Below are 12,134 nucleotides of genomic sequence, written 5' to 3'. Positions count from 1 at the left end.
CATTATTTTCTCCTTTAAACATTTACTCAATTAATTAATTAATTAATTGACTGATTGTTTTTATTTTTATTTTTTAAGTTTCTCGTAACTCACCAAACAGCCAAGCTCTCTTCCCAAATCCGACGTCCGTCCCCATTGCCATTTTCTCCCCACGGATAAAAGCAGCACCGAGAGCCAGAGAAGCCGCTCGAGATCTCTTTCTCTCGCTCTCTCTCTCAGTGTGTCTCTCTGATAAGTTGTCTGCGAGAAGGGGAGAGGCAATGGGGAAGCCAATGGCGGTGCTGGCCGTCGCCGTCGTGATTGCCTCGCTATGTTCTCCGGCGAGATCGGACGGTTCCGATCACCGGTACAAGGAGGGGGACCCGGTCCCTCTCTACGCCAACAAGGTCGGGCCGTTTCACAATCCCAGGTAAATAAACTCGATTCGGGACTCGCTCCTCGTCCGAATCTCTGGTTGGTTTCGTGGCTCGGTCGAGACGTGTGGTGTTGAAGGCGGTGTTTGTTGGATCTGAGGTGGGTGCGTTCTGATTTGGTTTTTTTTTGGGTTTTGGGCCGGAGTTGGATCCGGGCGAGTGGGATTCGGCTCGGAGTGTGTTTCGGTGGCGGAATTTGAGGAGTGTCGATACGTGCCGGAAGTGTGAGATTTTGGAAATTCGGTGGGCTTGCTGGTGATTTTAGGAAAATGGCAATGGAGATGCTATTTGAGCTCGAAAGTTTGAATTTTGGTTTCCGCGATGGCTCGTGAGAAATTAGAGAGTGGTTTTTGCGCAGTTCGCGTGCAGTTGGTACTTCTTCGTGCCATAGTGGCGAAGTGGTTGGCATCACTGGAGTCACCGGCTCTTTTGATCTGAGTGGTGGTGTCTTGTTTGCATCATTTGATCAGTGGAATGGGGTGATTCTTGGAAATGTTTTAGTTAAGTTGCTTTCAGTTGTTTATCCGATTTTAGAGCTGGATCTAGCAGCATGGGTATGTTATTTTAAGCCTTCGCCATCTCCTGGCTCTTTTCAGTGCTCTGTAGGTTCTCACCTACATTAGGCAACAGCTAGATCAGCTACGAGAATCTTATTAATTCTCGTTCTTTGTTGTGCATCGAGTTTTTTTTTGAGATTCAAATCTCCTTTTCTCGGGTCAGCGAATTTCCGTATCCAGCTGTGTACGCATTTCTTATTTCTAGTTCTCGTCTGAAGGCAGTGTAATTGAGTTTGAAGAATTTTCTTGATGTCGTATGAGCTAATGCCAGCCTATCCTTTTCATGCAGTGAAACATACCGCTATTTCGATCTTCCATTCTGCATTCCGGGTTTGTGATTGTTCTTTTGGGTAATTTCTATTCGTCTTAAAAAGTTTTATGATGTGATTTGTGATTTGATTTGCGAGGTTGACTTGTATTGCAGATAATTTGAAAGAGAAAAAGGAGGCCCTCGGTGAAGTACTAAATGGGGATCGCCTTGTCAGTGCACCCTACCAGCTAGACTTCATGAAGGATAAGGAGTCTGAGGTCGTTTGCAAGAAAAAACTCTTGAAAGAAGATGTAGCACAATTCAGATCTGCAGTCGTTAAGGACTATTACTTTCAGATGTATTATGATGACTTGCCTATCTGGGGTTTCATAGGGAAAGTTGACAAGGAAGGCAAAGATCCCAGCGAGTACAAGTACTTCCTTTATAAGCATATCCATTTTGACATCTTTTATAACAAGGACCGTGTTATTGAGATCAATGTCCGAACAGACCCTAATGCCCTTGTAGACCTTACAGAGGATAAAGAAACTCATGTTGAATTCATGTATACGGTTAAGTGGAAAGAGACCAATACTCCTTATGAGAAGAGAATGGACAAGTACTCGCAGTCATCTTCTCTACCTCATCATCTAGAGATACACTGGTTTTCAATTATAAATTCATGCGTGACCGTGCTTCTGTTGACTGGATTTCTTGCCACAATCCTCATGCGAGTTCTCAAGAATGATTTCGTCAAGTAAGAATCTCTTTTCACGTGTTTCTCCATTGCTTGGTTGCATTTTTTTTTTTTTTTGCTTTCTATGCACATATTCATATGGAGTCTATGAAATTTACCCCTGGATTTGTTTTTGTTTCATATAAAATAGATATGCCCATGACGAAGAATCAGCTGAAGATGCTGAGGAGACTGGATGGAAATACATACATGGCGATGTATTCAGGTACCCGAGATTCAAGTCTCTGTTTTCAGCTGCACTTGGTTCTGGTACCCAGCTGTTTACTCTGTAAGTAACTTGATTCTCCAGATGCAGTTTATGTTTCATAGATGACTATGCACATTAGGAAGTTACGTATGTTTCAACTAGCGCACTGCTTTATTGTTATTTCTTTGCATTTGGCAGCACGGTGTTCATCTTTGTACTGGCATTGGTTGGTGTATTTTATCCTTACAACCGAGGGGCTCTGTTTACTGCACTGGTTGTCATTTATGCACTGACATCTGGAATTGCTGGCTACACTGCTACCTCATTTTATTGTCAGCTGGAAGGAACTAACTGGGTATGTCGTAGCGAATTCCCCCTAGAGTCATTGCCCAACGTCTCATTTTTCTACTAGTGACTTCAGCCTTCTTGTGTAACAGGTTAGGAACCTATTGTTGACCGGATGCCTTTTCTGTGGGCCTCTCTTCCTCACGTTCTGCTTCTTAAACACCGTTGCCATTGCTTATACGGCTACGGCTGCTCTTCCATTTGGCACAATTGTGGTGATAGTCCTCATATGGACACTTGTGACATCGCCTTTGCTGGTATTAGGTGGGATCGCTGGGAAGAACAGCAAAGCTGAGTTCCAGGCTCCTTGTCGCACCACCAAATATCCCAGAGAGATTCCACCTTTGCCATGGTATAGGGGGGCAATCCCTCAGATGGCAATGGCAGGATTCTTACCATTCAGTGCCATATATATCGAACTTTATTATATCTTTGCCAGCGTATGGGGTCATAGGATCTACACCATATACAGCATCTTGTTCATCGTCTTTATTATTCTCTTGATTGTTACTGCTTTCATCACTGTGGCATTGACGTACTTCCAACTAGCGGCTGAAGACCATGAATGGTGGTGGAGGTATGCAAAAGTTTACTTGCACAGATTTTATATGCTGGTTACTCCGTGGTTTTCTTCTTTTCCGTTCTTTATCTCTTTAAAAGTTGGGCGAAGTTTGTTCCAAAGTTTTTGCACTCCTTACTTTCTAGATAAAAAAAAAAATTTCTTCCTTTTCTATTTCAAGCGGAACAAATTGAAACTGCATTTGGCGAAGGATTTCCGTGAGGAGGTGTTCCATCAATCACACAGTTGTGCTCATTTGTTGTCAAGATACGAGGATGCATGTTAGGAGTATTTCCCATATTAAATTGGCTGCTGTTAACTTAATGAACGAGGGGCAATTGTCACTTTCTTGCCAGACTTTGTCTGAGTCACCACCACTTAGGTGAAAGACGCTTGCATGCAAACAATTTGAGAGTGTTATTTCTGGGTTGAAGGGATGTCTTTTGAGTTAACTTTCATATTCGGGGCAATGGGCAACCCTTAGCAGACTGTACTTTCTACTGCAAAAGGTGCAATTCCTGTTTGCCTTCTACTTATCAACTCCGTTGGTCTTTGTAAACAGATCTTTTCTCTGCGGTGGATCGACTGGCTTATTTATCTATGCCTATTGCCTCTACTACTATTACGCCAGATCCGACATGTCCGGCTTCATGCAAACCTCGTTCTTCTTTGGCTACATGGCGTGCATCTGCTACGGATTCTTCCTTATGCTGGGAACAGTAGGTTTCCGTGCGGCTTTGCTTTTCGTGCGACACATATACCGCTCCATCAAGTGCGAGTAGGCAGCCGCCCCATCACTGGATCATCGAGGACGCGATCGATCCCTTCTCCATGTGTAGGTGCAACGTAGAGAGAATTTTCTACCGTAATTTTGTAGCGCCTGTCTGTCTCAAAAGTCAAAGCAACCGGCAGGCTTTTCCTTCCCTTTTTTCTAAATTTTGCATCAAAGAGAATGTGTTCCCTAGAATACTATGTTGCTCACTGCTCTCACAAAAGGAGTCTGTATAATTTCTTTCACTTGCAAAACTATTCGATACACAATTTTTTCTTATCTCCTCTCTCCTATGCTGGACTTTGTTTCGTTTTGATTGTTCTTGATCCACCCAATTCTTACTCGATACGAATTGCAATGAGTCTTAATTTTGTACGCTACTTGCTCTATGTACCCATTGACACTGCCTCCGTATCTCCAAACAAAAGGTGTAGCTCCGAACAAAAGGTGGGACGGAATCTATTATATCCCATCTAGATTTTGGTGACCCATTTCGGATCAGATAATATAGCCGGAATCGATTAAATAAATTCAACTTAGTTTAGTTTTTGGATGAAATGGAGAAAGTACTCAAACGAAATCTTGCAAAGGGGGGACAATTTGTGTAAATGTTAATTGCTATTTATGCAAATTATACGACTGAAGTTCCATCATCTTGGGCTTGGGCACCATGCAAAAATACCCGTACCATATAAACCTGTGGGACCCATTCCTCTCCTTCCTCAGATTGTTGCGACTGCTGACGTCATCCACAAGACGCCATTTCTGGAACCCAACTTTTTGGTCGCCGGAAGAACGAGTGGCTCAGGACTGAAGTGCTCCAATCGCGCTCGAATTCGAGCTCGACTCGGCATCCATGGCCGCCGCCTCCGCTTCCGCTTCCGCTGCCGCTCTCGCTCTCGCTCCGGCGGCCATTCACTTCCCTTCCGCGGTCGCCGCGAGGACCGCCAAGCCCGCACTCTCCGTAAGTTCTCGCCGTTCCAAAGATTTCCAGAGTCTCGGAACAGCGATTTCGCCTCCACGCCGTGTTCATGAAGTAGTCGAAATCGAAGCGCCGCGCATCGCTGTCGGTTCGGTGCGATCGACGTAGAATCCGGAATGCCGGCCGCGAGCTGAGTTGAGCTGATTGGGGGGTTTTTTCGCAGGTTCTAGTATTGCCTGCTCGCCGGGTCGGTGCCGGTGTAGGGGTTTCGTGCGCTGCTCGCGTGGCTATTTCGAGCGACGGGCGGAGTGCGGGTATTTGTTTCGGTTTATTTTGCCTTTTTTTTTTTTGTTCGTGAATTCGGGTTTTTGATTGGTGAAATGAGGATTTGAATGGTTTGTTCTTCGTAGGCGGGTTTGATCCGGAGTTGCGATCGGTGCTTGAACTGGCCACGGACTCCGAGCTGTATGAGCTCGAGAGAATCCTTTTCGGCCCGAGGTAATTCGGCTTTCATTCCGACCAAATATTTGGAAAGCATGGGGGTTTGGGGTGGGGGGATATTGATATGGTCCTGCACTAACAAGGCATCCCTGCAAAATTGGGAGGGAGAGCATTTAAACTCGTGTATTAGTTTATATGCCAGTCCTGCAAGATAAAAACTTTGTGGTATTCCCTTTGTTTGCTCGTGTTGGAGCTGAGTTAAAGATTATGGGAGCGAGCACAAGTGCACGCAAGTAGCTGTAGCGATAGATGTTCCATCTTTTCTAGCTGTGAGATGTTTGATGCATTCGTTGATTGGTTTTCAGCTACTTCAGTCCATTGTTGAAATCGATAACGAATAGGGCAGATGTGGACTATGCGATGATTGGAGAAGATCTTGAAGAGAGGGAGGATTTTCTGGCAGCTCTCGAGTCACGTTTCCTGTATCTTGCAGCGGATGCTCGTTCTGTGTTAAGGTAACTTATTATGATTGCGTATGATTTTGTTCTTGATATTTAGACTGAAATTTGAGGGGAAGTTATGCTGTTTAAATACTGTTCTTGTTTAGGTAAATTTGTATGGTAAGTTTATATATTGATGACATTGAAAAATGTATAAATGATATAATTTCACGTTGAGAGATATTTTTTTTGCTTGTAATATGTAAAACTTGTCTTTCTTGTTTTAACGTTGTCAATGAAAGATAAGTGTAGCTTACCCAGTGCCCTAATGGCAGGTTGGGGGTAGCTTCAAGTCTCAAGTTAATTCATGTTTTTAAAATCTTCGTTATTAGAACAATTTGAAGAAAGAAATTGGTTTCACAATATGGCTGATCTCTGATTGTCTTTATGTCCTTCCCAGAGGTTGGAGGCCCTCGTACAGGAGTGTCTTGCTTTCTGTGAGGAAAAAGTTGAACATTCCTTGCTCAACTAAACTTTCAACCGAGGACCTGGAAGCTGAAATCTTTCTACATCTGTTGCAAGAATACTTGATGTATTCTTTCTATCTATCTAAATCTGTGGTGTAAATTTCTCGCAATACAATATTCAATGAGAAGATTGTTCTCGGTAGGTAAATCACTTATGAGATAGGGAGATTAATGGCATGTCCATTACATGGATTGTAACATCTTATCTTGTGTTGCGACTGTTTATTTGAGTAGCTATAGTGAAACAAAAAAAGGATGTCATCAGCTCTAATTCTGTTTTATTGAAGAAAAATCATAGTTAGATGATAGGCGGTTTTTGTGCTTTGTGCCTTCAGAGATTGAAACTGTACATACCGACTAATGGAAGAGGACTAATTCTTTTTTGCACTAAAAATAATGCAGGCGCAGTACTTGGTTTTGATGAAAACTGCAGGCTCATAGTATGGGAAACTCTGATGGCTCATTCCTCTTACTTTCTGCTAGGATTGGAGCAAAAAACTGTGCAATTTATATCTCTCTTCCATATATTTTTTGTGGTTTACTGCATCGTGTTTGACATCTCCTGGTTGATGACATCCTCTAGTTGATTTTGCTTACCTTTCTTAAAGTTCTAATGAGAGTAAGGTACTTTTCATGTAGTGAAGAATCTAGAACTTCTCTGCCCATGTGGGAATCCTCTGCAAATTCTGATGTGCAAGATAGCCTAGAACTTGGATTTGATGAACAGAAGGTCCAAGCTTTTGCAGCTTCAAAATTCGGGGCAAGAGAACTCCGTTCGCTGATTTTTAAGGTACTCTTGTTTTACCCATTTTTATGCCTGCATTTCTTTTTTGATCTTTATTCTTTACCCTTTAAGTCCTTCCATACTTCTACCAACTCAATTTTGTTTTCCTCCTTTTCAATATCATAGGGGGGAGGTTTGATTACTTTGGCAAAGATTTATCAGCTGGTAAGAGCACCCTTCACCCGAGAATCTTTACTTGTTTTTTTTGGTCAAAGAGAATCTTTCCTTCACTAGGTCCATTTAATATGTTTTAATCTAGTTTCCTCTTTAAGGTAGATTGCAAGAAGATTATCGGGGAAAGTCCTCTTAGAAGCTGCTAACTATCAGATAAGAAAGGAAGTTATCAAGAAAGTAAGTGCTTGGCGAATTTTATATTGTCATTAACTTCATCAAGTCCTCACGACATGGAAATAGAATGCACATCCTGTTCATTTGGTTACTGGATGATCTAATGCTTGTGGAAAATATGTGAAAGAAGTGAAAGTGCGTAAGAAGCGAAAGTGCATAAGAAGCGTTATCCTTCTTCCAATGGGATAAACAATTGTGGATCAAAAAGAGTAAATGAGAAGACAAAGCATGCAGCGAGTATGCAGGGGGTCTCCTTCATAATTGAATGATTCTCTTGAAGTCTCAATACTCGCTTTCTAAACGACCTAGCAAATTAAGGTTTTGCGCTGTAGTTAATGAAAATTTTGTATGTTATTTGGACTGAAGGCATGGCGCTTGAACTAATAATTACAAGGAGATTGAAAATCTGATTTATTTAATTATGTTTGTTGGGTTACAGGGTGGACAGTTGGCTGCTATAAATCTTGAATCTCGTGCGGCCTTGCTTGCTGCAAAGAAGGTGATGACATTTGTATTTGCAGACACCTGAAAAGTTATCATAGTGCAACAACGCATGACCAGTTACTCTATTGATATTTATCAAGTGCGAACTCATCATTATGTTTTTGTGTGATTGGTTTTGGCAATTACTAGCAAGGCACATAGCAATAGAAATTTTACTTCGGCTGGTAAAAGAGAATTTATGTATAGGTTGTTAACTGTGCTTGTAGTACTGCAGCAACTATTTGGAAAGAGTTGGTTTCTTCCACTGATGATAAATCATCGAAGGTTATGCGTGTAAACAATAGCTCACCAAGGAGGTATTACTCGATAGAGTTCACATTGTGTTCTGAGAGAGCTTGCTTTTGTTGCCCATTATGAACCCTAACTACAAGCACACCAATCAGCTGCTCACCATGCAACTTTAATCAACTGCAAAGATGATAGAATCAGAACCACTTTCTTACCTCTAGGGACGCTCCATAAACCAAAAAATTATGAACCTGCTGCCTTGTTTCCAAACAGATGCTACACCAGCTTTGTCACACAATATGGTCCCTTGGAGATGTAGAATTTAACTCTTTTTATATTTTTGTAGAGATCTCAACTTATCAACAACTTAAAATACTAAGTTATTCCTGTCTCGACATCCTACCGAGCATTGATCTGCAGCTATACTAAAATGCTGATCTTGCTCTGAAGGCTCCATAATGACCTCTATCTCTTAAACATTCAATAAGCTCTACCAAATAAAGGATTAATAAGCAAAAAGATTTTCTGGTAAGCACCCTTCGTACTAGAGTTGCTCGACATTTTCATAAGGTTGACGTGATAAAATATTTTCCCCGAGTATGATAATGCTAAAAGAGGACTAAAAGTGAGCAGTCAGTCTCATCATGAGGCTTCTGCTTTTAATTTTCCTGTCTATTCTATTCTTCTTGCTGATTGCCCTGATTCTACAGGGTTTTGCCGGTGCCGCATCAAGATATCTGGGTTTGAGGAGCATGATGTCTTTGCTTGGTCCAATGTATTCCCCTTGTTTGGACACTACTTTGAATTTATGAGTAGCTTCGATTGCTTAATTCTTATGTCCTTTTAAATGAGTTTTGATATTTCCCTCTTATTGAACGGTGGAATTGGTGGTTCAATCATAGATATAATCCATCTAATCAGTCAGTTGGTTTCTAAGTATGCATGTATGATCTGCTAGCAACTGATTTTTCATGCATAATGGTAGATGAATATTTTGTGGCTTAGGATTTTCTCATCAAGAACTTTCACTTAACAATTTCACTGACAATTGTTGGTAAACATATGAGAAAAATGCATCACTGTTAGGCAATAAGTGTGCTCTCTGAAATGCATTTTGCACAGATATCTATGAACTTCTTGATTTGGAAGCAAGTGGTGTGCTGTTTTAGAGCAGTTTTAGCATTCCAATGAACTTGGGCATGAACTATTTGAGCTTAGATGAAATTGGTGTCTGCTCATAAACAACAATTTAAAGGTCCCTTATTATTGAGAAGACAATAAATTGTGGAGCTGGGCTATTTGCTTAAAATACTCGTAGAATTGGCAAGTTAACATAAATATGGAATCATCCTCACGTGAGATATGGCTGATGTTTGTCATTAATTCAAGGAGCTGCTAGAAGTCTCGGGAAATATCTTCTGACTTGAGCATTCTGGAATTTATTGGCTCCTCTGTTTCTACTCGTAATCTATGCAGGCTGTGGGGAACTTTTCTTGCTGATATGGTCATTCAAATGCTCGGGACTGATTATGCTAGAATTTTGCAAGCAATTTTCGCCTTTGCACAGGTAATAGACGATAAATACATTAGTCCTGGAGTTTTTTTTTTGGTCACACATAAGTCCTGGTTTATAGTCTTCTCTTGCTAGATGCTGATAAGTATAGCGAGAAAATCTCAATGCGGTTGGAGATTATGAACATTGGTGTGTTGTTTTTAAAGTTTCTATAGATGATATTATTACCAAAATTGGAGCAAAGTAGCACTTATTGGGGTCCCTATTGGATGCATCTATCTTCTGAAAATATAGAAATGACAATTTTGAAAGAAAGTTAGGTGGAAATCAATGGAAAATTTGTTCCTCCTTTGAACTGAGTTTCTGTGTTGTAGTGATGATGGCTGGGGCACTAAGAATGATGTGCATATTGTTTGAGAAAGGTTCTGATGAATAGGGCTTGAGATTCGATCTGTTCAGCAGGTTTTTTTATCTACGGTTCTTTGAAGGAACCCTGTAATTGTTATGTCAAGGGCCTACATGGAATTACTTGTTTGCTATATGAGTTACTTGCTTTTTGTTTGCCTGTGGACATCGGTATACTTTTCTTGTGCAAAAACCTGTTTGTTAAACTCTAGTTGCATATTCATGTTGGCCAAGTTTGCCTTTCCTTTTTATTGGAAGATAATGCGGCAGTTTTACCGTGCTAACTTAATGAAGTTAGTATTATGCACCAGTGGAGCTGATCTCTCTAGTAATTGTGAATTCTGAGTTGCATCCGGATAGAAGTTACTTTGATGGCTACCTCACATTCTCTTAATTTTGCATCCCTGCAGATTCGTATAATGCGGACATATAGAGTACCTGCTGATGTTGAGTGAGGCATCTAGAGCATTTTCAGGATAGTTTTGTCAGACATTCATCAGCTGGTTCTTGTGCCTAAGTCATGGTATCCGTTAGCTTAACTTGCTTAGCTTGATTGTTGGTGTCCATGACAAATTCTCTGCAGAATGTTGCTTGCTTTGTTCTACCGAGAAAGAGTACTGCCTCGGCTGACGAATTATATGTCCTGGATTGTATGATGGAAGAATGCGGTGCCGTTTTGGGGGAATTTTGGCGAACTGTACATATAGTTTCTCCCTTTGGATAGTTCAGCTTGATTGTTATATACTTGTCACTGAGAGCGCTTGAAGAAGTTGCTTTTCTCTGGTTATTTTTCCCCCCTGATGTTTTATGTCAGTTAGGTGGTCATGTCAGGGACTTCCATCTTCTACCTTCTGTGAATGTTGGGATGAATTTTTCCTGTCAAGTGTCTTGAGGACCTTTTGGCCACTGTGCTATTAGGTAGTCTCTGTAAGGACCGAATAATGAAAAGTGGTCGAAAACATGTCAAGAAAGTGATTTTTGAGGCCAAAAATGGCCTCGGCATTTGGTCCCAGCGCATCGGGCTCTGAACGGGATTTTCCCATTGTATTTACGAGTTCCTAACCCTGCCCGGATCTGTAGTTATGCCTGTTGAAATTGAGGCCTCGAGCCGGCTCAGTTTACTCCGCTCCGGCCCTTTTCTTCAATGACCGGGGCGGGCCTGGAGATCGGGCAGCTACCCCACAATGTTGAACTACACTGTGCTTTTCCATGAAAGCAACTAGGAGCTGATGCTAGATGGTCTTGGTTGTCTGCAATTTTAGCTGAAACGTGGCCAATTGGAAATGAGCAATTAATCTTCTGCCAATTTACCAAATCGATTCGCACATCCTCAGAAATCTGAAGAGGAGGACTTCTTTCGAGGCAAATTAAATTCGGAGGGCTCGCTGTGTTGCTTAACATGGTTCACATCTCAATAGTAGATGCCAATTCCAATGATGTCTGTCCTACCCGTTAAAACACACATTCATTGTGGCCCCCATTCAAAGTGTCAAGATCCAAGGCCACTTCATCGGCAGATGTCTTGACTTGACCAAAGTTTCACGATTCGAGACCACTTGACCGGCGGATGTCCGGACTCCTAATTAACAGACGTTTCGCAACGTCAGGTATAGGGTGAAGGGTTTTATATCAACAAGTGTTTTGGGAGACACATCAAGCATTCTCGATAGGGATTCGTTTCGATTTCAAAAATTTTCTTTGGAATATCAAACTTAGCGGTCTAGTTATCCCCGGCCATTCTACGTGGCACAACGCCACGTTAGTAATTTTCGGTGAAAATTGATCGGAAGGGTTACTTTGAAATTTTGCGTAAAGACTTATAACTAAATCGGCAAAATTGGAAAATTTAGGTGCGAATTGGCATTTGTAGGGAAAAGTGTCAGAAAAATCCTAAACCTTTTGCATTTGTACCAATTTAGTCCTAAGGCTTTTTTTGGTGTCAATTCAGTCATAAATCTTGTCTTTATGCCAATTCAGTCATTCCGATTAATTTTGACCGGATATTGCTGACGTGGACGCCGGCCGGCCTACGTGGCACCATGAGCGATGATGTGGATAACTTTTAATAATATTTTAATAATTTTCAAATATTTTATTTATTTTTAAATTTTTTTCTTTTCTTCTTCTTCCAGCCAGTTGCCGGTCTAGTGATTGGCTAGAGGCTAGGGCTGGCGAGCCTTGC

The 12,134-nt window shown here is 41.4% G+C and overlaps 2 protein-coding genes across 9 annotated transcripts; both read left to right on the top strand.

The window, feature by feature from the left end:
- Positions 1–111: 111 nt before the first annotated feature.
- On the top strand, positions 112–4,119 carry LOC115676078 (transmembrane 9 superfamily member 2-like). Its single transcript, XM_030598939.2, has 7 exons — positions 112–409; positions 1,260–1,300; positions 1,395–1,977; positions 2,108–2,245; positions 2,363–2,519; positions 2,602–3,086; positions 3,631–4,119. Exons 1-7 carry the CDS (start codon positions 261–263, stop codon positions 3,848–3,850), a joined length of 1,773 nt encoding a protein of 590 aa, XP_030454799.1. The 5' UTR covers positions 112–260; the 3' UTR covers positions 3,851–4,119.
- A 398-nt stretch (positions 4,120–4,517) lies between these two features.
- On the top strand, positions 4,518–10,739 carry LOC115676247 (uncharacterized). Of its 8 annotated transcripts, none has more exons than XR_008817909.1 (12): positions 4,518–4,804; positions 4,986–5,076; positions 5,173–5,260; positions 5,569–5,718; positions 6,104–6,235; positions 6,810–6,960; positions 7,081–7,119; positions 7,231–7,305; positions 7,742–7,801; positions 8,745–8,798; positions 9,511–9,601; positions 9,922–10,334. XR_008817909.1 is itself a non-coding variant. In XM_056317618.1 (12 exons), the coding sequence occupies exons 1-12, from the start codon at positions 4,697–4,699 to the stop codon at positions 10,405–10,407; spliced, it is 1,089 nt and encodes a 362-aa protein (XP_056173593.1). In that variant the 5' UTR covers positions 4,518–4,696; the 3' UTR covers positions 10,408–10,739. The 8 variants fall into 8 exon arrangements, 4 of the variants coding, with proteins under 4 accessions (XP_056173593.1, XP_056173605.1, XP_056173596.1 ...); XR_008817910.1 differs by lacking the exon at positions 9,922–10,334 and adding an exon at positions 8,021–8,102 and having other exon boundaries at positions 8,745–8,809; positions 9,511–9,583; XM_056317618.1 differs by lacking the exon at positions 9,922–10,334 and adding an exon at positions 10,363–10,739 and having other exon boundaries at positions 6,104–6,244; positions 6,825–6,960; positions 8,745–8,809.
- Positions 10,740–12,134: the final 1,395 nt, after the last annotated feature.

The sequence above is a fragment of the Syzygium oleosum genome, unplaced genomic scaffold, assembly GCF_021117445.2.
Source record: "Syzygium oleosum isolate NSW1041296 unplaced genomic scaffold, Sole_v2.1 Sole_v2.01, whole genome shotgun sequence".
Taxonomy (NCBI): Eukaryota; Viridiplantae; Streptophyta; class Magnoliopsida; order Myrtales; family Myrtaceae; genus Syzygium; species Syzygium oleosum.
This window is presented reverse-complemented; position numbering and strand designations above follow the sequence as displayed.